The 24,492-nt window shown below is 39.8% G+C and overlaps 1 protein-coding gene across 1 annotated transcript in view; it reads right to left on the reverse strand.

The window, feature by feature from the left end:
- Positions 1 to 218: 218 nt before the first annotated feature.
- The window catches only part of TBC1D5 (TBC1 domain family member 5), a 1,986,766-nt gene continuing 1,962,492 nt past the window's right edge, over positions 219 to 24,492 (reverse strand). Inside the window, exon 19 of the mRNA XM_044066237.1 lies at positions 219 to 2,246. Within this exon, the coding sequence (XP_043922172.1) occupies positions 1,932 to 2,246 (315 nt within the window). The 3' untranslated portion in view covers positions 219 to 1,931. The remainder of the gene's footprint in view (positions 2,247 to 24,492) is intronic.

Below are 24,492 nucleotides of genomic sequence, written 5' to 3' on the forward strand. Positions count from 1 at the left end.
GAGACACACGCTCCAGGCATCTAAACTTTGCCATCACAATGAGCAATACATGCTGGAGGTATAGGTTCCTGACCCAGAGACTCCCCAGACTCTGGAATAGACTGACCATATGTGTCAAGCAGAGTTCCTCTTTGGCCCTCTTCAAAAGGAACCTTGATGACTGGATGGGAGATGGGAAATTCACCCCAGGGATCACGTCAGTTGCCCTGCTAGACAGGGGTCCAGGGAAGTAAATACTGTGGGAAGAAATAACCAGGGAATTGTTATGGCTAGGCTTGTATAGGTCGTAGAGCCGATAGCCTAGTACCAACCTATGAATATGAGTAAAGATAAACAATGCAGACATACTACCATGTCCTAATTAGGGATATTCAGAATGATCTCACATGCATTCCAGTGAAAATACAGTCAGGTTCAGCAGCAGCAGTGACACCTGTAAGCAAAGGCAGGTTTGCCTACATGAAAAGTGCCTCCTGCTACAAAAGAATGGACACAAATACTTCAATTAAAAGTTAGATCACACAACACAAAAACACTGGACCTGGACTCGAGTTCTTTGTTTCACAAATTTTACTGGAAGACATCAAAACCAGATTGTTTAGTCTACAAGGTCTGTCTGCACCAGTACTTTTAGAAACTGAGCGGCTCACAAAGAACTGCAAATAATATGGTGGTCCTTTGCCATTTCAAGACAATAGTAAATTAACTTCTCCCTGATGCAATGTGTCACAAGATGTTGAGGCACGTCAATGATCAGCTTTCCTTGTCTATTGGCACCATGAATGTGCATGTCAAAAGTATACATTTCTTAAACAAGTAAAAATAACCCATCATACTGAATTAAACAGATAAGAATAACTCATTATACTCAATTCAACAGATATGTTTTTACTGCAACAACTTATGTTAAACCTCAACCAATTAGAAGCTAGGGTTAAGAGAGGCCCCCTGCATACTAAAATATACCCAGATGTGTCTGAAAAGTAACTTTAATGTGCTCACAATAATCTAAACACAGCTTAACAACACGTTGCAAAATTCCTACAGGAGAACAGATCACAAAAGATGTAAACAACAGCTGTGAGCCATCATGTTAAAGATATAAATTCTTTTTACTATCAGTCTTAAATAAACACCAGGAGTATAGATTTACGGGGAGTGACTACAGGAAGCATGTCACCCTGCTCACAAGGATTTGTTTTCTGCTGTGCTAGATCACAGAATTACTGCCAATGTTTGCAAACACTGCATTGCAATGTTCCCATAAATTAACAAAGAAATATGCAGTAACTGGCTTAAGGACAAAAGGAATACCCAGTGTTTGTGCGGTCATGTGCTCAGGTTTTCAAGGTACCATATTGTAGGAGCTATGTGGAAGGTGACACCATCAACCATCAAAGAGCGAGCTATCATTCGGTTTAATCAGTTTTAGAATTCTAAGTGGCATTCATGTATGTACACTCAGAATGCCCTCTAAAAATGCATGTCTAACTGCATGAGGACATTAAATGAGAACCACACCCTAACACATAGGCACTTAAAGTGCAGCTAAGCATCCAATGAAGCTCTAGGATTCATTGTGAACCTTTTGGCTCAGATTTATAAAACCAGATTTTAGTTAAAAAAAAAAAAAAAACATGAAGCTTGTGGCAGAAGCTAGATTAACTCAGTCTATACTGGTCAACATGTAATGTAAATATTAGTAGTAACAAATGTTTACTTGGCCACTTATCTCTTTACAACAGAGTTAAAAATTGTATGAACATTACAGAAGTATAAACTGTGTGATTCTCTGCACTTTACTGTCACACTACATATTTGGCAGTATCTGTACTTACTTGGTTTTATATACTATCAGTTTAATGATGGGTAGCGGAATAATCAGTTAGAGATGTAAGTCTGTGCAAATGTTCTGGTTTCCAGTTGGGTTTTTAGATATCTAAAGGGTTCACTATACTGAAATCAGAGTCCTTGCTATTGCTGCTGTCATCATCTGGACTAGAACCTGAATTGCTTGAAGATGCTAAAATCCCAGTCATCAGTGGATCAGTGAAAACTGGAGAGAGATGACGGCGTACTCCCTGACTGGGAGCTACAGTGTCCATTCGAGATGCCTGTAACTGCTCTAAGGCACCGGTGACACTTCCTGCTTTGACTAACTGGTCAACCTCATCATCTTCTTTGGAAACTAGGATGTAGTCATCAGAGTGTCTGCTGTCAGAATTCAAGGATGCATGTAAAGTAGCCTAAAACAGTAAACAAAAAGTAATACAGAGTTTCAACTAGGTCTGCTATATTCACAAAACAGTTTACGGATTCACATATTATCCTTTTAAACTATACATGTCTTTATTCCACTTCAAATCTCCTAAAGCACTTTTATTTTTTATCATTCCATTGCCATTCCAGCAATGTTTATTTAAGTCCCACTGTTCTTCAAATGTGCATATATGATAACTGATGAGGCAGGAAAGGTTATTGTTACTTTACTGAATGGGATTTCTTCTTCCCCTTATGCTAAATGCAGCCTTGATGATCTAATATGAAACAAACATACCACTGAGTTACAGGAGTACAAGATGAATGACTGAGTGTTCTTGCAGTCTCTTGCAAGCTGAATTATTTCCAATTATCTTAGTCTTATTTCAAAATCTGGTTAAACTGCAAGGAAGCTCAGTTTGACTCCATTTTTTTTATTTCATTTACATCTTAATTAGATAAATTCACTTGGCAGAAGAGATTCTTCAGGGGTGACCAAGATACCCTATCTGGTAAGTAACTTACTCATTGTTATGCAGTAGGCAAATGGAAACTAAGGGAATCAAACCCTTAAAGTATTAATCTGTCATCCATAAATCTTTTCATTCTCTGGATTCGGTGAGCATAAGCATTCAATATCTAGTAAGATTTTGTGTGTGTGTGTGTGTGTGTGTGTGTGTGTGTGTGTGTGTGTGTGTGTGTGTGTGTGTGTGTGTGTGTGTGTGTGTGTGTGTGTTTGTGTGTGTGTGTTTTGTGTGTGTGTGTATGTGTATATGCGCGCGCGTGTGTTTCCATCTTGAGAACAAGGTTATTTATAAATTCCAGCTCAGTAAATTCACTAGAAACAGGCAAATACACATACGCATACAGTTGTGACATCACTACAATGGAACTTGGGTTGTCTGTCTCAATGTGCCAAATGTATCTTTAATTAAACAGGAAGACTTCCATATTCTAGCAACCTAGAAGTAATGATTAAGGCTATGAACTGCTTTAGACCATAATTTTGTATTCCTGAGTTTGACTCTATCAAGTTTTACTTGTATACTGTGTAAGAAAGTTACTCACTTAACTATAGTAGTGTTTCTGTGTCACCCATGAAGGAAAAGTTCTCTTGCCTAATCAGTCAAACCTGCTTATCAAATAAATAAAAAAGATCCTTGCCATACAGATGCAGACATATCATGCTCTAATGATGCGATTCTTAGCCACTTGTAATCCATAATGTGTGTGATACTGATTCAGAGCACACAGTTGTGTGAAATATTGCATAATAAAAAAAGATATTCTGATGAGAGAATAGCTTATGCATGGAGCCTTTCTTCTCACAAACATTTAGCAGGCACCCGCCTATTTTTTTTTTCAAAATATATGAACTCCAGCATGAACTAGAAATTGATTTTCACTAGTGCACCACTGGAAATGGTTGCCATAATACCACTACAGAAATAGAAGAGTTGTGTAAAATCTTACCATAACAGTATATGCCCTTCTCTTCACTGTTGCAGTATTTCATACGTAACGGATCTCCTGCCAAGGACAACTAAATGCCCAGCTAGCATACCAAGGCCTTTAGTATTTGCAGGAGCCATATGTCACATGTATACTTCCCACGCAAGGTGTAGGGCATAAGGGTGATGTATGTCGCGCACACGTCAGAACTGAAAAGCCCCAGGAGGAACAGAATGTCCCTAGGGACCAGGAGTGGCAAGTGCATCCAGGAGGAGAAAAGAGAGAGAGAATACCTGATGGCCACAACAGCAAGAAAAAATGGTTAAAGCAGAGGGAGCAAGAGGGAAGGGCCGAATGCTTCAACAGTAAAGAGGAGGACATATACTGTTATGGTAAGATTTTACACAACTGTACTATGCCTTTCCATATCACGTATTCCTTACATAAGGGAGAGTACAAAAGCTGAAGAGGAAACCTAGGAGGAGGATGGCACTGAAGAGCACTCAAGAAACCCATGCATGATAGCCCTGGCAAAGCTAAATCTAGCTCCGGGAATAACATCCAATTTATAATGCTTAGTGAAGGTATAGACAGAAGACCAAGTAGCAGCCTCAAGAATGGAAGTGGTATCCAGCCCTTTGAAAAAAGCACCAGAGGAAGCAACAGCTCTGGCAGAGTAAGCCTTTACTGAAGCGGAAAAAATTTACCATGAAAAGAATAAAAAAAAGAAATGACTTTAGAAAACCAGGAAGAGATGGTCTTCTAAGAAACAGCTAAACCCAAAGACCTAGAATAAAAGAAACAAAAAGCTGATCAGATTTGCAAATAACTTTAGTTTTATCCAAATAATGTTCGAACTGTCTATGCAAGTCCAAGGTGTGACGAACCTTCTCAATAGCAGACTGTGAAGAAGGAAAAAAGAAAGGCAAATGAATAGACTGATTAAGGGACAACTCATTGACTACCTTGGGCATAAAAGAATTAGTGCATAGGGACACCTATCCCTGTGGATAACTAAGGAAGGAGGGACAGCCACTAGAGCCTGAAATTCAGAAACCCTCTTGGCAGAAGTATGAGCCAAAAGAACAGTCTTCTACATACAATGTTGTAAGGAAGCTGAAGCAGCAGGCTCAAAAGCAGCCTGAGTCAATTTCTCAGGAACAAAAATGAGGTCCCATGAAGTTAGAATGGGCTTCCTGGGAGGCCTGAGATGAAGAACGCCTTTGAGAAACTGCTAAAATAATTCCACAATAGCCAGTAAGGAAAGAGTCTCTAACACAGGTTTTTACTGACTGAGTGCTTTCATTCTTTTATTTAACTAGAACTTCATCAGAGTTAAAAAAAAAAAAATGTACAAACTGCAGCTTAAAAACAGTGTCATGTAATCCCATGATTCAATCTAAACAATTATACTAACTCAGGATCTTGCTAATTTTCTGAAAGAGACAGTACATCTTACAATCATTACAAAGACTCGATGTGTATTTAAAATACAAAATGTAATCTGATGGTTTAATTTATTTTATCATCTGCCTCAGACAGACTTGAAAAACGTCAATTACGAAATATTAGTACTCCTGTAATAGCATTAATTTCACAGCCTTTGTGCCAAAAGAAAGCATTTAATGTTTATGGATTCATTCAGACCAGGTGGTTTGTCAGCACAAAGCCTTATTTGCCAACTAGACTCACAGCATTCCAGTTACCATCAAAGTCATTCATGTTGAGCACAAAAAAAAATGGAATTTTCTTTAATTTGCACATGTAAGTAAATGTTTGACTAGGGCATTAACAGTATTTTTCTTCTTGATAGACAAACAATGCTCATAAATTCTTCTGGCAGCTTTCTTGCAATTTTCCTTACATAAAACCCTGGTCATGAATCACAGGTTGTCAGGTAAACCACTCCTTGTGAATTACAATTGTACCTGGCTCCAGCCCAAAGGTGAAAATTCAGTGGCCTCGTGTGTACATTTGAACTATTTGATATAAATTGGCACTGCTTACACTTGACAGACTTGTATGTGCCAAAGGAATTCTGTGTCAGTTGGTCTCTTACACTCAATTTTCAGTAAGGATTTCACATTTTGACTTCTTATGTAAGCGAACGCAGGACTTCCACCTAAGATCTTGCCTAATTCCACATTTCTCAAGATGTCTTTGCAGTTCTCCTTGGAAATGTCCCTGATCACATACATATTAGTAGAAATTGGCAGTGGCAAAGTTCTGCTGTACTTCTCAACTGAATTATTAAGGGTGGTGACTGGCTGTCCCCTATCCAAATCTGCTGTTGACTGATATTTCCTCAGAATAGGTCTCACTTTATTCGATCTTAGTAAGCGTACCCTCCTTGATGGTGTTCATTAACCAGTTTACATCATAGCCTTTCGGCAGGAAGAGTGCTTTTAAAAAATTGACTTCCTCATCGTACACAGCTTCCTTACTAGTGAGCCTACTGAGTCAGAGGAACTGTCCCTTTACTGCCCCTTTCTTCATATGATATGCTGATTTGGTGAAACTTTTCAACGGCACCAGCATTTCATTGATGAAACTGCTGGTTGAGGACTAGAAATCAAAGGTCCGCCAACTGGAAGAGAACATTTGTAGACTGGATAAAGCTGTCAAAAGAAACAATTGCTTTTCATTTTTAGGCAGTTTGCATGACAGCATTGTAGCCAAAGCCAACATATGGCAGCCACCATTGTAAACAGAAAACAAGGAAAAATCAGGAGAGGCAAATCAGCATATCGCTTAGCGGTGGCCTATTGTTTGAATGGAAACACTAATTCACATCAAAGAGTTGACACAGGTCAAACAGTAGACGCTGCAGGCCTGGAAGTAATTGCCAATGAGGAAATTGGGGGACAGTCTATCCCACAAAACTGGTTTCCCATAGATTCAGGCAATACTTAGCAACCACCTGTTTTTTCGCCAGCTCCTTTTTCCTGAACTCCCAAAAAATACAAGGACACCACAGTGGCAGAACAGGGGGAAGAAACAGAACAGAGGGAAAGGGAAAAACAGAAAGAAAATATAATTAGAAACACAGAAATTTTAAATCTCAGTAACATGTGTTTGAATGAAAATCACATCACTATTAGAAAAGGGTTTTTCTTTTATTCCAACCCAGCCAGCCAACATCACTAAGATCTTGACTGATCTCAAATTGCATGGGAGAAAACTAAATTTACAGTTTGTATTATACAACATCCCCCAGTTCAGCCAGAAACATGGAACATTCACAAGGAGAAGCACCTATAACCTCTCTCTTCACAACACCATACAGGTCTTCCATGACATATGTTAGGAGGACCGAAGAAGGTTGGGTAAAAAAACAAAAGTGCATAACCTGACTTTTGATGAAAGACAAGCTTTAAGGGAACTTTCCTCCAAGAAAGAAATACTTGTGATGAACTACAGCCATGAAAGTCATACATTTTTGAGAACTGTTGGCGGGCAAGAATGTCTGCAAGCAAAAGCAGATTTGGAAGGGTAACTCCTCTGAAACATTGGAATAAGAGAAACAAAAATATGTTTCAGCTCCTGCAAGACTTTGCCCTTACCCAATCAGGCAAAGCCTGAAGACAAAGCCAAGAGTAATGACTTATAGCAGAACCAAATGCAGCAGCCTTGGAGGAAGCATCAGCTCCATCATAACTAGTTGACGGAGCTATTATCCATATATATTGAAAAACAGCTAAGACCTGCACTAATGAAATGTGAGTACATATTGAATGATAGTAAACAGTTTTACAGGACTTGTTTGATTCTACTAAAGGGGCATGTGTACATCACAAGACTATAATGGCAACATTTGATGTGAAGTCACTATTCACTATGATTCCTAATGAAGGGATTATCATGGTGAAAGATTTTTTGATGCAACACATAATACATGATGAGAGACATGTTGACCTCATATATTATCTTTTAGAATTAGTGCTAGAGAGCAATGCCTTTGTCTTTGACAATGAGCATTTTTTACAGGTGTCTGGCATAGCTATGGGCACACCTTGTGCCAATAGCTATGCCAACATTGTTATGGCTGAGTGGGAAGCAAATACTGTTTTTGTCCATACTTTGGCAAATACATCTTTATGTCTGTGTAGACATTTTGTGGACGACCTCTTCATTCTATGGGAGGGTGAAGAGGTCGATCTACTATTGTTTATTGAACATTTAAATACTAGTTGTAGTTTTCTGAAATTTACGAGTCAATATTCCAGAGAGGTAATATATTTTCTGGACATTAGACTTACTATAAATAAATCAGAATTTTCTACATACTAATCATTTTCAAAAAAATTGCCAAAGGGCAACATATTTACATAGAACAAGTATGCACCCCAGCATGTGTTTCGCAACATGCTGAGAGGGCAAGCCATGAGATGCTCTAGACTTACAGATAGAGATACAGACTTTGAAATTGAATTAAAACAACTAAAAATAGATTTTGGAGGCAGAGGATATGGTAGTAAGGATGTTGTGGAGGCATGTAATTATGCTAGACATATTAGAAAGGACAGGGCAAAGCCATACTATTTAAAAAGGGGGAGTTGTAATACTAAGCAACAAATGAGGCATACTAAAGTAGCAGTGCCACTCACTTAAACAAGTGACAATCGAGCATTAAGGGGGATACTAGAGAATAATTGGCATATCTTACAAGTCAATAGAGAGATAGCAGGTTTAGCAGGTGAAAAGCTATGTTTAGTTTATAAGAATAGTCGATCTCGTAAAAGGATGTTATGCTACCCTAGAAGTAGTATAGGTATGAAAGTACAAAAGCCAGTCGGAGGAACTAGGAAATGTATGAAATGTAATTTTTGCCAATACATTTTTGAAGGTGTAGAATTTGTACATCCTGATACAGGAAGGAAGGAAGTTTCTATTTAACATAGAGGCTAACTGTAACAGCATGGATTTAGTGTATTTAGCCCAGTGCGCTCTCTGTAGAGCATTTTATGTGAGTAAAACCAACAGAAGGCTAAGAGAGAGAGAGAGAGAGTATCAGGGACCATATGTACTGTTTGAAAAGAGAACAAACTTATAGTGCTGTTGCCAAACATATTTTATCTTGTGGAGTTGAACATCACTTTCAGTTTAATGTACTAGAAATAGTTAAAGAGGATGTCAGGATGGGTGACATCAGCTGTAGAACAGAGGAGAGAGAGCTTGACTGGATAATAAGACTGGAGACACATATAGAACAGGGTTTGAATGACCATCTTTCCATTGTTTCCATGTTGAAAAATAGGAGACTGCTAAAATGAACACATGAAATAAATTGATATTACTGAATTATATGATGTTAGCTCTACTTTAATTTATTTTGATTCTATGTTATTTTATGCTTATTTTATATGCATCTTACATGTATATTTTATTGTGAGTGCTTTAATTTAATGGTAGGGAGGTGCTTTGAGTATAGGATTTACTGTGATTTGGTCATTTGAAATTTGACTATTTGCATGAGTAACAAAGAGGGGGGGCTGAGTCTGCTTGTTTATAGTCTGATGAAGCAAACAGAAGTTTGTGAAAGCACTTACTTGTTGTAACTTATTTGCAATAAAGGGATTTTATCTGGAAATAAGATGTGTGGATTTATAACTTGACCTGGCTTGAGACTGTGAAAATTCTGTGGATTTATAACTTGACTTAGCTTGAGACTGTGAACATTCTGCCATAGCTGCTTTGATATTTGGCTGCATTCATTCCTTTTTTTGTATCATTGAGTGGCAGTTGGGACTTTGAGGTTTGTTTTTTCTTCCATCATAACTGCGTTTAATAGAGTGGCAGGAAACCTGAAAGGTAGACCCTGAGAAGGAAAGGGCCAAAGCCTTCCCCCACAAACTTAGGAAGATAAGAAATCATCTGAGAATCCTGTGAGATGAGGACTAAAACATACCTGGTCACATGAGTCTGGTAATTAATAGCCCTAAAAGATACGATGGCAGCTGTATTGACCAACAGTGGAGAAAAGAGAAAATAGCACCCATAGATTATCTCTGCCGGAGCACAAACTGAAATGAAACTTGCAGTGATTTCCTATGTTAAACAATGTTAAACATAAGAACCAAGTCCCAGCCACTGATAAAGGTAACTGCCAAATAAACACTGAAAATCCAAAGCATAAAAATTGACAGGAACACCACAGCTTCACACAGTAAAAGTATTTATTTGCATAAAATGGACCAGATAAGCACTTTCATGTTGAAAACCAACGCTTCTTCATAGCATGTTGTTGTTGTTGTGTCTTTTGGCTTTTCCCGGTTAAGGGTCGCCACAGTGGAACTCCAGTCCGCTAATGATTGGCAGTTGATTTTTATGTGCCGAGTTGCCAGCCCTGACGCACAACCTTTAACGAAGGTACGCCCATTCACGCATGTCTCCATGCAGAAGACGCTCTAGCTGAGAATTGAACCGGACAGCGTTTTATTGTGAGGCGACAACGCTACCGCAGCACCACCACCACAGTTAAAAACACAAAATCACAGCTCAGCTTAAAAACAGTTAGATATTCAATCAGCTATGTTAATTCATCACTTCATTAAACCAATATCTTCCCTTTCAATACAGGTTTTAAAGGGACACAAGCATTAATATCAGGATGTTTATCAGCCTGTACCCTCAAGAATCATTTAAGTTCTACTGTTTCAGTATAATTAGCGAGATCACCCCTCACCCCTGGTGACCCACATGCACTATTTGTAGCAGTCCAAAAACAAATTAATGTCCAGCATTTTCTTTAATATGTTTAGCTAGTGCATTGTTCATATTGCAAGTCCTAATCTCATAAGAATGACTAAAAATTCTAACTTTTAATCTCTTGTTGGTCTTACCAACATAGAATCCTGTACAGGACTTGCATGTGGCTAAATAAATCACATTTGCTGTACTACAATCTGCATAGAATCTGGGACTAAAAATATATTTCATCCGTGGATGTTTAAACACTTGTTCATGTGAAATATTATTTACAGGCTCTGCAATGCCTGCAACTGTATTGTGATTTAAAAGCTTGTTTTTTTCACATATTGTACTTATTTGACTGCCTGCACTTTTAAAATTTTTTTTTGTTTAAATAATTTGTTTAATTGTTGCAGGCTACACACTAAAGTGCAATAGCCTTTTCTGATCGTTTGTAGTCGTTTAAAGCTATTTTAAGTGTATATTTTTTACTGTTTTTGCCTTATCTTTTCAAAAAACCCAAAAAATCAAAGCAAATCCTTGTTTTCTGCCTTTCTAAGCTAGTATAATCCAGTTTTCAGGCTAGTGCTGAATTCAGGGCTGTGATACTAGCTTCTGAGTTGTCCATACCTTACTTGGATAGAAGGAAGTTTCTCTGTTCACCTGTAAGACAGGGGAACTTTGAGCAACCTATCTGTCCCTGGAGGAGTGGTTCCAGCCCAGAGGTTAGTAGTTTATTGGCCATTTTGGGCTAATTTCTATCTCCTTCATTTCCCTACTATAAAAACCGCATGTGCATGGTTTTGCGCACCGGGCAGCGCCGATTAGCTACGGTGAAATTATTCCCGGCTCCACTAAGTCTCCTCTTCAGTTTTTCCCTTGAAACTAGTCTAACTCTCAACCTAAGCACTCAAAAAGCATCCTACAGCCCAGCACTTGCTCAGACCTAATAGCAAGCACTAATATACCCTGACACTGATTGCCCAGCAGGGCAAGGCTCTTTATTCACCCCTCACCAACTAAGTGACTAAGCAGCTCACCCTACTATTCAGGCATGACCAAAGGGCAATTTCTGGTGTACTCCCCAGTCCAGATGGTGAATCTGGGTATCCTGAGGCAATGTTACAACTGCCTCATGTACACAGACAACCCTCTTCTCCTACCACAAAACACTAACATATGCGAGAGATGCAATTATACAGCCAAAGTAGAAGCTAAGCTGTCTCCACCCAAGACTGGAACAGACAGTCAAGAGGAGAAGGTTAACGCTTGCACCACACCTCCAGCCACACACAGACCTACTAAAACAGCACTGGCAAAAAATACACATAAATACACAAAATCGTACTCAGAGGCTCTAAATAAAAACCTGCAAAAGCATCAGAGACCTCCAAAGCAGACACCCAAACAACCTGCACCTCACGTCACAAACCAGACAACACATAAAACAGAAAATCAGTGTGCCTCACAATCACAGCCCTTAAGGTGAAATAACATACCTAGCACACTAGTCCAAATGAAAAGCAACAGGACACTGCTGTGTGAATAAAACGTAGTAAAATTTAATCCAGATATAGACAGATAAAATTCCAGGTAAGCGCTTTCGGGTTACACCCTTCATCAGACAAAGACACATTATTCAAACAACATTTTTAAAAGATGAAACAACCAATAGCATCTAATGAAAAACCCGCCTATTTTGAAGGGTGGGTTTAACTGGAATGACATCATTTAATCCTGGTTCCCTATGTGCCATGAACTCAATAATCCACCTTGATTCAGCCAAAGCTGTCTGATGTTTGACATCACCCCCCCTACTGTTTGGCCTAATATTAACAATGGCCCTGAATTTAAAACTATGTGTAGGATTTCCACTAATGTGCCTATATAGGGCATTACTTGGGTCACTATTCCTAATACTACTCAAGTGCTGCAGAATTCTGACCTTGAACATATTGTTGGTCATTCCTACATAGAAACAGGAACATTCAACACATTCCAGCTAGGTACACTATATTGGTAGTCCTACATGTGGCCCTCCCTTTTAAGTGAAACGTCTTCCTAGTTATTGGGTGTGTAAATGTAGTCTCCTTATTGATGTGGTTACAGGCCTTGCATATCCCACAGGGAAATGTCCCTGCAGTGATCTTTAGGGAACCACCTTGACCACTCATCCCTTCCTTACACAGTAGATCTTTAAGATTCCTATTTCTCCTATATCGGAATCTGGGGCTATTGTCAACAATGCCCCTTAGTCCAATGTCACTGGTTAAAATATTCCAATTGTTTAGTACAATCCTGTTGATGTCATTTATATTACTACCATAAGTAAACAACAATTTGGGACCCATTTGCATACATACATTATTATCATTCAATAGTTCCCCTTCATGTGTTCTCCTTAACCAGGGCTTATATTTGGTCCATCTAAGTTTGACACTATCATCAATAACACTGTGTACCAATCTTTCATTGTAACCTCTGTCCTTAAAACATTTATCAAGTTTATCCAACTCTTCATCAAATTGTCTATCCAGTGCACTCACCCTGGATATCCGACTAACCTGCCCCTTCACAATATTAGGGAACACATGTCGGGGGTGCATGCTGTCATAGGATAGCAGAGTATTCTGCCAACACTCTTTCCTGTGTAAACTGGAAACAAAACCTTCCTGTGTCTGTTCTACACAAACATCCAAAAACTCTATACAGGTATAAAAATCACAACAATAATAACTAGGCGTGAGCGAAGTGGAATAAAACAAAATGTTTAATATAAATAAAAGCACACTGCAGGTCAGATAAGCGCTTTCACTCTCTTCAGAGCTTCATCAGATCACAATGACCATAGTACACAACGGCATTTATAGAGCACGATATTGAATGAACAAAGAAGTGCAACCAATTAATCAATTAGCTTAATATTCTAACCTATAATGCCATTCGTAACACTTAAAAATACTCTATAAAAACAAACTCTAAATAAGTAATATACACAAAACGTATCTAAATAAAATCTAGTATGAATGTGTATATAGTGAGAGCGTACTATAATAGTAACAACATCACTAAAAGCAAATCTAAATATAGGCATACAGACATACAAACAAAAAAGTGTATCGCATATAAGCTGTGAACACAAATAAACATATATTCAAAAGGAACTAAAGACAAAAGAATATTTACAGGACCTCTACCTAATATAAAATATACAGTTGGTCCTAATTTAATAAAATTTAATATCAATCAAGCCGACTCTAAAGAAACGTAGGAATATTACATTTTAGTATAGCTCATTTATTTTTAGCTTTATTTTTATATATATATATATATATATATATATATATATATATATATATATATATATATATTTTCTTTCATATATATATCATTCTTCTTTATCTCTACTCTAGTTCCACCTATATATAGATGGGGATTTGTTCTCATAGAACTAGCAAGTCCTTTAGGACCAACTGTATATTTTATATTAGGTAGAGGTCCTGTAAATATTATTTTGTCTTTAGTTCCTTTTGAATATATGTTTATTTGTGTTCACAGCTTATATGCGATACACTTTTTTGTTTGTATGTCTGTCTGCCTATATTTAGATTTGCTTTTAGTGATGTTGTTACTATTATAGTACGCTCTCACTATATACACATTCATACTAGATTTTATTTAGATATGTTTTGTGTATATTACTTATTTAGAGTTTGTTTTTATAGAGTATTTTTAAGTGTTACGAATGGCATTATAGGTTAGAGTATTAAGCTAATTGATTAATTGGTTGCACTTCTTTGTTCATTCAATATCGTGCTCTATAAATGCTGTTGTGTACTATGGTCATTGTGATCTGATGAAGCTCTGAAGAGAGTGAAAGCGCTTATCTGACCTGCAGTGTGCATTTATTTATATTAAACATTTCGTTTTATTCCACTTCGCTCACGCCTAGTTATTATTGTTGTGATTTTTATTCAGCCTTTTTCGTGGCTTGAGCGTTTACTCAGATATTGGCAGGACTGTTTGTTTTACTCTATACAGGTATAGGATGTCTTGGCATTAAATTTCAAAAATGCAGTAGTAGAGTGAATGTATGAGAGGAAGCAATCAAATGAGTTACAGTCTCCAGTCCACAGAATAAATATATCATCCACAAAACGAGTATACATACTTATGTGACCTTTCCATACTTCGTTGTTCAAAATTGTGGATGATTCCCAATTGGAGAGAACCAAATTAGCGTAGGTATTTGCACAGGGGGTACCCATAGCTACCCCCTGTGCTTGCCTATATAGCGAACCTGCTCCTATAAACACATTATTTTCCAGAACAATTGTAAGCAAATCCTTCACTAACTCAATTTTGTGCATATCTACACCCTGTATTGCAAGAAGCTCACCCACTGCTGTTACACCATATTCATTGGGGATGACAGTAAATAAACTGTTAACATCCAAAGTGATCATTAACAGTCCATTGACTCCTTTTGGTCTAATAACATCCCCCAAAACCCTCAGAAAATGTCCTGTATCCACAAGAATGTTATCTATCCGTTCCATATACGGTTTAAGAGTGGCTTCCAGCCATATTGATATATTCTCTGTGACCCAACCCCTACCTGACACTATAGGTCGGAGGGGTGGGTCACTCAGAGATTTATGTATTTTAGGCAGGGCCTTGAATACTGGTGTAACTGGTTTGTCCACCCGTAAAAACTCATGTGTGTCAGGTGTAATTTTCATATCATTGAGTAAAGATCCTAATCGCTGGTGCACCTTGTCAATAACAAGTCTAACCCCTAGGGGATTAATTTCTATATAGTTGTCATCTTTTAACATATTTTTTTACTTTCTGATCGTACCATGCGGTGTCTAAAATGACACGAAACACTAGTAATAGGTGACTCTATAGTCAGGCACATTGACGTCCCACTCACTAGGCTGGACAAGCAGAAGTTTACTGTTAGCTGCCTGTCGGGAGCCAGAATCAGCCACATAACACAAGCACTCAGGTCACTCCAGAACAACTACAAATATGACTCTGGCATTGTTCATGTTGGTGTGAATGACCTGAGACGTACCTCCCTGGACTACATGAAAAGAGACATGGAAGAGCTCTCTGATCATGTAGTCTGGGCTGGTATGACCCTGACCCTGAGTAGCATCCTGTCATCACCAAGAATGATACCTCAATATAAAGAAAAAAATGATATATTTCAACAATTGGCTAAGCTTCTGGTGTCATTCAAAGGGGATCCAGTGTCTGTCAGCCTGGGACGACATGCTCGACAAGCCGTGTTGCTTCGCAAGAGATGGCTTGCACCTGTCACCCCCTAGGCTTTCGAATACTGGCCAAGACTCTTGCTGCCCCCATAGTGCCCTTTTTTAGGTAAAGCTCAAAAGTCAAACCCAATTAACAAAAAACTGAGGGTTATACTACTCAACGCCAGGAGTTTAAATCTCAAAATGCACGCACTTGAAGCACTCCTCAGTATGGAGGACGTTGACATCTGTGCAGTAACTGAAACCTGGTTCAAGGCTCCAGAGAGCACCCCAGCACTACCGGGCTACAACTCATACCACACGTTTTGGCCACAGAACATGGACCAAACCACAAAAGGAGGGGGGTGTATGTATCCATATTCATTAAGGATACCTACACCTCCAGGTTAGTGGTGCAGCATGATAATTCTGAGATCATCCATGTGCAACTAACATCGGGCAAATCTGCAATGCAAATTATGGCCTGCTACAATTCACCCTCCATGACCCAGGACCACCACTGCACCTTTCTGGAGACACTGGAAAACATGAAGTTCCTACCAAACACCCTGATATTGGGCGATTTCAATTTCCCTACCATTCACTGGGAAAACTACTCGAGTACAAACTCCCAGGCCCAGCGCTTCCTGGAATTCATCAACTCTAACGCCCTGGATCAGCGGGTAAACTCCCCTACCAGAGGTGAAAACATATTGGACCTGGTCATCACCAACATGGCGACAGGTGTTCCACACCGGAGGTCAACCCGTCACTGGTTAGATCAGACCATAAACTAATCACTCTGGATGTCCACACCCCACCACCACCCCCAACTAAGGAAACCACAGTAAAAAAAAAACTTTTCTAAAGCAAACTTCACCTTACTTAAGAAAGGGGTGGTAAGTTTCACAGCCCCCACGCTAAAGGATAATGCTGCCCAAGATGCAGAAACCTTTACAAATGCATTCTACGAGTACATACAAGGATGCATGGATCGTGCCATCCCTAGCAAAACCAAGACTCACTCCTCTAAGAGAAGGAAACCAGTTGGGTGGACCCCTGCCATAAACAGGTTATACAATAGGAGGAGGAAACTAGTTCAGAAAAAAAGCAACTCCCAAGAAGGAAAGACATCCCTGATCAGTATCAGCAAGAAACTAAGGTCCCTCATGAAATCATCCAAGGCTAACTTCGAAAGAAAAATAGCCAAGGATTCAAAAGATAACCACAAAGCCTTCTTTAGCTATGTTAAGAATCTAAGTGGCAACTCGCAGATATGCACTGAACTAGTGCAAAATAGCACAAAATATACTGAACCTACTGATATCGCCAACATCCTGGCATATAGATTCAGTGCAAACTTCACACCCCTCTCACCTCCAAAAGGGCCCACAATACCGGAAAAGTGTAGTGTCCCAAAAAATCACAGCTGCACAGGTGAAAACAGCCCTTTCAAAAGCCAAAAACACATCAATGGGACCAGATGGTGTCCCAGGCTGGGTCTTGCACAAACTACAGAATGAACTAACCCCCCACCTAAACACGCTGTTCAACCTCAGCCTCTCCACAGGCTACTTGCCCATAGAATGGCACACAGCAACAGTTATTCCTCTCCACAAAGGAGGGACCACAACTGACCCTGGTAACTATCGCCCCATAAGCCTGACTAGCCTGATCTGCAAGGCTATGGAACACATCATGGAACTCATTAACAAAGACATTGGGAACCTCCAAACACTTGACCTGACCCAGTCCGGCTTTAAGGGCAGATCATGCCTACTAAACCTGTTTGACTTCTTCGAGAAAGTCACCAAGGCAATAAACGAGGGAAAGGTGGTTCACACAGCCTACCTTGACCTCACCAAGGCTTTCGACACCATTCCCTGCTCGGGTATTACAGAAAAACTCAACAGCCTGAACATAAACCCCTACGTCACGAGATGGGTTGCCAACTGGCTTACAGACAGAACACGATAAGAATAGCGGGCTCCAGGTCTGACTCTAAACCAGTCACAAGTGGTGTCCCACAAGGCTCAGTCCTGGGACCCCTACTGTTTGGCATATACTTCTCAGAAGTACATTCAAACACAGGAGGACTATGGCTAACCAAATTCGCAGATGACTGCAAACTGGGAGCCATAACTGACTCTCCGGCTGACACGGACATCCTCCAAAAGGGCCTTACTGAGATGTCATGGCCTCAAGTTAAATGCCAAAAAATGCATAGTCATCCCATTTGGGAAAAACAAAACACCCACGAATTACCGCATAATTGGCATCCCCCCCTTAATACAGAAGAGGTAATAAGAGATCTGGGGACCCAGGTAGATAGTAATCTCGTCTTTGACAATCATATTGCCACAGTAGTTAGGAAATCCTTCTATGTGGCCCATCTAATTACTAAAGGGTTCGCATCTAGAAATAAAGAGGTTATAGTGCCTCTCTACTCGTCACTCATTAGACCCATCATAGAGTACAATGCCCCATTTGGGGTGTACCTCACAAGACACTTCCAACAGCTGGAAAGACCACAAAAGTACCTCACCAAGAGGATTACTGGGCTCAAACAGATGTCCTATGCAGCCCGACTGAAAAACCTCCGGCTGTACTCAGTGGCATATCGCTTACTCAGAGATGATCTCTGCCTGACTTACAAAGCCATGTCCAACTCAGAATTGATGGACATGCTCCACCTAAAGAAATCCAAGTCACTGCGAGCCACGTACTCTAGTGAGCTAAACCTCGCCACAACAATAAACAGAACATGCTGGAGTGATAGATTCCTGTCACAGAGACTCCCAATGATTTGAAACAAAATTCCAAACTACATTAGGCAGAGTTCCTCACTAACACTCATCAAGAGAAACCTTGACGAGTGGATGGGTAACAGAAAATACACCCCTGGGATCACTTCACTGGCTCTGCTTGACAGAGGATCAGTTAATTAATCAATGGGGCGGCGAAAGCTGACACACACTCGCTAGGATTATAAATGCCCTCAAGCAGATAGCCTAGTACCTACCTATGAACCATTGTATTATATGAAAAAACTGGGGAATACTCAAGTGACAACAAGACAGCTGAAATAGTTGGGAACAATCCCTCTTTTATGTATAAAAATTGTTTAAACTTGAAAAGACTACTGTGCACAGGGAAATGTAATACTAGGTCAAGTAACTTGCTATCTGCCAGACTTGGTACATAACAGTTGGAGGCATTGCAGAGCCTGTACATATATTTCACATGAACAAATGTTTAAACATCCACGGATGAAATATATTTTTAGTCCCAGATTCTATGCAGATTGTAGTACAGCAAATGTGATTTATTTAGCCACATGCAAGTCCTGCACAGGATTCTATGTTGGTAAGACCAACAAGAGATTAAAAGTTAGAATTTTTAGTCATTCTTATGAGATTAGGACTTGCAATATAAACAATGCACTAGCTAAACATATTAAAGAAAATGCTGGACATGAGTTTGTTTTTAGAGTACTACAAATAATGCATGTGGGTCACCGGGGGGGGGGGGGGGTCTCACTAACTATACTAAAACAGTAGAACTTAAATGGATCTTGGGATACAGGCTGATAAACATCCTAGTATTAATGCTTGTGTCCCTTTAAAACCTGTATTGAAAGGGAGGAAATTGGTTTAATGAAGTCATGATTTAACATAGCTGATTGAACATCTAACTGTTTTTAAACTGAGCTGTGATTTTGTGTATTTATGATCTGTAGAAGCATTGGTTTTACAATGTGAAAGCACTTATCTGGTCCATTTTTACAAATAAATACTTTTACTGTGTGAAGCTGTGGTGGTCCTGCCAATTTTTTATGCTTTGGATGTTAAACAATGTTAAAATTGATTAAGTAAACCCTCTTTCAGGAAGGACTTGATGAGTACCAGGTTTAAGATAAATATCTGTACACAAAAATTTAATAAGTCAAAAAGGAAGGAAAAATGCTGTAGGCAGAAAGGAAAGACTACTGCAGGGGATGACAGGACGGTATTACCTCACTGCATGAAAGACTCACAGATATGAAAGATAAAGGTATTTATAAAATTTGAGCTGTATGAAGAGGTTAATTTTAATTAACTCACAGGACCGATGCCCCAAGAATCATTGCTGCCTGGTGGGTCAGTTTTTAGACTGGCATTGGTAAGAGGAAAAAAAAATCATCATGACACAATACAGAGATAGCTTTTATAGTAAGCATCCATGACTTTTTTTTTCCAACAAACATCTTTATTAAATTATCACGTAACATAAGCAATCTTACATTTATATCAATGAAAAACAAAATGACACCACTTTAGTTGCAATTATTATACATTACAGACACCATTACAACAACTGTAGATGCAAACATACATCACTTACAATCTATCCAATCACTGTCAGTTAAGCATTATATGGCTCATTCAAATCTGGCCTCATAAACCTTGTTCCTGCTCTACATATATTGTTCCCACAATTCCCATTTTTTCCTATGTAGTTTGCGCCTTCCTTTTTCTAAAGATCCCAATTCCAGTTGTTTTATCTATGTTACTATATTCACTGCTTCTAGTAAAGTTGGTCTAGACTTTGATTTCCATTTTCTAGTAAGTAGCTTTTTTGGCAGCCACCATAATTAGACTTAGCAAAGCTTTACTATGTCTAGACAGTTCCGATTCTGTATCATAGCTCGAAAAAATAATCTCCCCAGTCAATCCAATCCACTCACCCAGCATCTCCAACAGAGCAGTCTGCAGGGAATCCCTAAAGTCTGCCAGCTCATTACACTCCCAGAAACTATGTTCCCAGCCACCTCTTTCTTGCCAGTCATACCTCCAACATTTGCTATCCACCTGAGGAAAAATTCTTTAGAGTCTACTTGGGGTATATAAAATACCTATGCAAACACTTCCAGGCAAAGATCCTAAATCTTCTAGATTTTGTTGCATATTTGGGAGATATACATATATCCCCCATTGTCTCTTTGTGAATTGCTTATCCAATCTCTCTTCCCAATCCATTCTAAGTTCCTCTGATTGATTCTTATAATTATCATGCAATATTTTATATGCTTTACTAATTATTCCTTTTTTAATAGCAGCTTCTGTTCTAGATAAGCATCCATGAGTTTAGTATGTGATACTGAAGAGGTACATGTGCAGTGACATTATGGACATCTAATAAAGTTAAGGAAATACTCCTGACTGGAATAAACAGGAAGTAAACTAGATATACAATCTGACTACTTCAGGTGAGATTCAGTAGACATTTTAGGTGTGAAAGAAGGGCTGGCTATTGGTGGGGGTACTCTTTGTCTGTCAAATATCAGGTTAAAAAAACATGGCCTTGTGAAGATATGTGAAGGCTGCCAGCCTAGCTAGATAGAATTTTGTAGATATTTCTATCATTTGTAAATATTAATATAAGCCACATGCTTGTTCTCTTAAACGGAAGAAAATTGTGTCAAATGCTGAACTTCAAAAATGTAACAACAGTGCACTCTGTTGGAAGAAAGATGACAAGTCAAGCCTTGTATGATTATCTGATCTCAAACTGGGAGCCATGGTGTCTGAACCAATAGATGCTTTTGACTGTTTTGAGACCAGAGTTAATTGTTAGATTTTACATATATGACTTTTGGCTTTTAGGGGAAAAAACGAAACTCCGGTCCACTCATGATTGGCAGTGGATTTTTATGGTCCCGAGTTGCCAGCCCGAAGCCCAACCTTCAATGAAGGCATGCCCATTCACGCTCGCACCTACCTGCATGTCTTTAACGTCACTCGACCGCGGGGAGGACATGCAGACTCCACACAGAAGGCGCTCCAGTCGAGAATCGAACGGGAGAACCTCTTACTGTGAGGCGACAATGCTAACCCCTGCACCATATAATGTCTTTAAATACTGCGATTTCCTGACTAGGTGCAAGCTTACTAAGAAATGTTAATGTAGAGTTTCTGTTAGCCTGGGAAACCAGAAAATTGTTAAGAATGGTGTAATCTAAAATGAGTCAGCAGGATGTATTATCAATTTAAAGGACTTTCTCAGAGACAGAAAGAGAACATTTTGAATTTTGTCTAAAGCTGACAACAGTACTCTGCTTTTGCTCTATATGTAAGTTTATTTAGAACTGTGATTGCTGTTAGGAAAAGATAAAACATAGTAAGTTTAGTCTAGCTGTTTCAACTATGGCTGTTTTGTGGAGATAATTTAAGCTCTAGAGTGCACTGTATGCATATAGTGATATTGTACAAAGCTACTCCAATAGTCTTGCTGCTCAGTCACACTTACTATTTGGATAACAATATTGCATAGTAAAATTGGGCACCCTTTGGTATGGGCCTTTTTTAGTAGCTGATATTAGTGGTTGGTGGCAGCTAGTACTACCTTATAGACTGGCAGGTAGGGGCATAGCTGGAGAACCTGTGCCCGCCTTCCCCAGAAGTGTCTGTGTGTTTGTTTATAACTCATATCTTAAAGTGTGTGTGTGTGTGTGTGTGTGTGTGTGTGTGTGTGTGTGTGTGTGTGTGTGTGTGTGTGTGTGTCAGCTACTTGGGCAGGGACATGAAGCACTGGTTGGACAGAGAGGGTGCTTGAGGTTTTAGCCTGACCACTAGGCTGAGGCCTGTACCCTATAGCTGTGCCAGTGGGGAGTCTTATTGAGGATCTGTAGAGAAAGAGTGAAAACAGCCCCAGACTGACTATGATCTCTGTGTGCTCTTAAGGGAAACTGTACTTTACTTTATTTGTTATCCTTCCCCATGTGGATGCCCCTCACTGGTGTTTGTGGTGAGGATTGAGGCTCCTTGATTACTGGGCCAGTGCATGGGCATCACATATTATATGGTGGCAGTGGTGGGATTTCCACACCACATATTAATTGGCTGGTATGGTGTGGATAGGGAATTCCTGTAGCATGTGTACAGTGATCACTGAAGGTGTTTTTGTACTCTGAATCAGCCACGTAGTGAATATTCAGAGTTCAGATTACAATTGTTTTATTTTTTTTTGTTAGCTTAGCTAGTCAGGGAGAGCAGGCAAGCATGTCAGCAGAGGAGTATGGCAAGCTGTCATGGGGGCAGTTGGCTGTGATGTGTCAGGCTAAGGGACTGGTGCATGGAAACCTGACTAAGGCATACATGATTGCAGCTTTGCTCACAGCTGCATCAGAAAACAGCAATCAGGAGGGGATCAGACTGGCCATGGAGATGTACAACACTCAGAGAATGGACAGCACAACCTTTCTGCAGAGGACTTAAAATCCATCTGGAGCTAAACAGACTTGAGTTGGAGGCCAGTCATTTGGAAACAGAAGTAGCAGAGAGACTGAGACATCTACAGGCTAAGGAGAATGAGAAACTGCTATGCCTGGAAACTGAGGAGAAGGAAAGGCAGAGGCAGCATGAAAAGGAGATGCTGACTCTTCACCAGAGTCATGGAGGTAATGCGGAAGGGAGAAACCAGACCCCAGAAGCACAAAAGGTCAGTAAATTTCTTCTGCAGTTTACAGAGGGGGATAATTTTGATAGTTTCATTCATATGTTTCAGAGGGTATGTAAACCATTTGATGTTGACCAAAGGCTCTGGGAAAGTTTCCTGACCACCTTACTCCATGGTAAAGTTGTAAATGTATTGTCTAAACGTTCGCATCATAAATATTTTAATTATACTGCTCTTAAGAATTGTCTGTTAACATTTTTTAAGTTAACACCTGAAACTTATATGAAAAAGTTTCATGAGGACAGATGCAAGGCAGACGAAAATGTGTGTAAATATGTTGCTGAACTGAGCACTTATTTTCATAGGTGGGTGAGTGGATGTCCGGTCACTACTTTTGAAGGCCTGGTAGACCTTCTGGTGAGGGAACAAGCCCTTAGCACTTTGTCTGAGGACATGAGGATCTGATCTGGTTAGCTGATAGACAATGTGATACTTCACATGAGTTGGGGAAGAAGGAAGACATATACCTAGCAAGCAGGGCATCCCTGCACAGGAAGGGGACCCCCAGTACTGCTCATGGATCTAAAGGAACCCATGATGGGCAGTCCAGACTGCCCTAACAGAATCTGCCAGTAGTAGGGGAAGCCACTAGTTCAGGTACACATCCAGGACCTAGGATGAAATGTTTTGAATGCAACCAATGGGGCCATGTGGCATACAGATGTCCATGGAGGCAAGGTGGGGGACAAAAGGTGAGAGAGCCAGTAAGTGATGAAGACAAAATGCCAATAGTAGGTTGTCTTGAGACAACAGGGGTACCAAACTACCATCCTGCAGATGTCCTGATAGGGAAGGATTTTGATGAGGCAGTACCATGTGCTTATGCAGTTACAAGTAGTCAGGCTTCGAGACAAGCATGTGGGTCTGGTAGCCTGGGGCAGACCCAGACAGACCGCATACTTGCGGCCAGTTCTGTTGAAGTGGTTACTTCAGGGAGGGAGCTAGTCTGTAGCAGGGAAACTGAAGATGAGCCACAGCTGCTTGTGGGTACTGATGGTCCCTTGGACAGAGTGACTGCAAAGGTAGAGGTGAGTAGTAGTACCCAGGCTGACAGTGAGGCACCGATGCCAGACTTCCTGTGGAAGGGCAATTGGGAAGGGTTACAAAGAGAGAGTTGAGACATGGTCAGCTATCAGACCCTACATTGCAAGGCCTGAGGCAGGTAGCTAGTGAGACACCAGATTCTGAAGGGAAGGGGGAATCTGTATACTGGGACAAAGGGTTACTGTATAGAGAGTGGACCCCTAAGGGAGGGCTAGAGGGTGATATAATACAGCAGTTGGTAGTGCCCACATCTGGCACTTCTAGCCATAGCCCATGATATTCCCTTTGC

The sequence above is a fragment of the Protopterus annectens genome, chromosome 3.part1, assembly GCF_019279795.1.
Source record: "Protopterus annectens isolate FY-2018-M chromosome 3.part1, PAN1.0, whole genome shotgun sequence".
Lineage (NCBI taxonomy): Eukaryota > Metazoa > Chordata > Ceratodontiformes > Protopteridae > Protopterus > Protopterus annectens.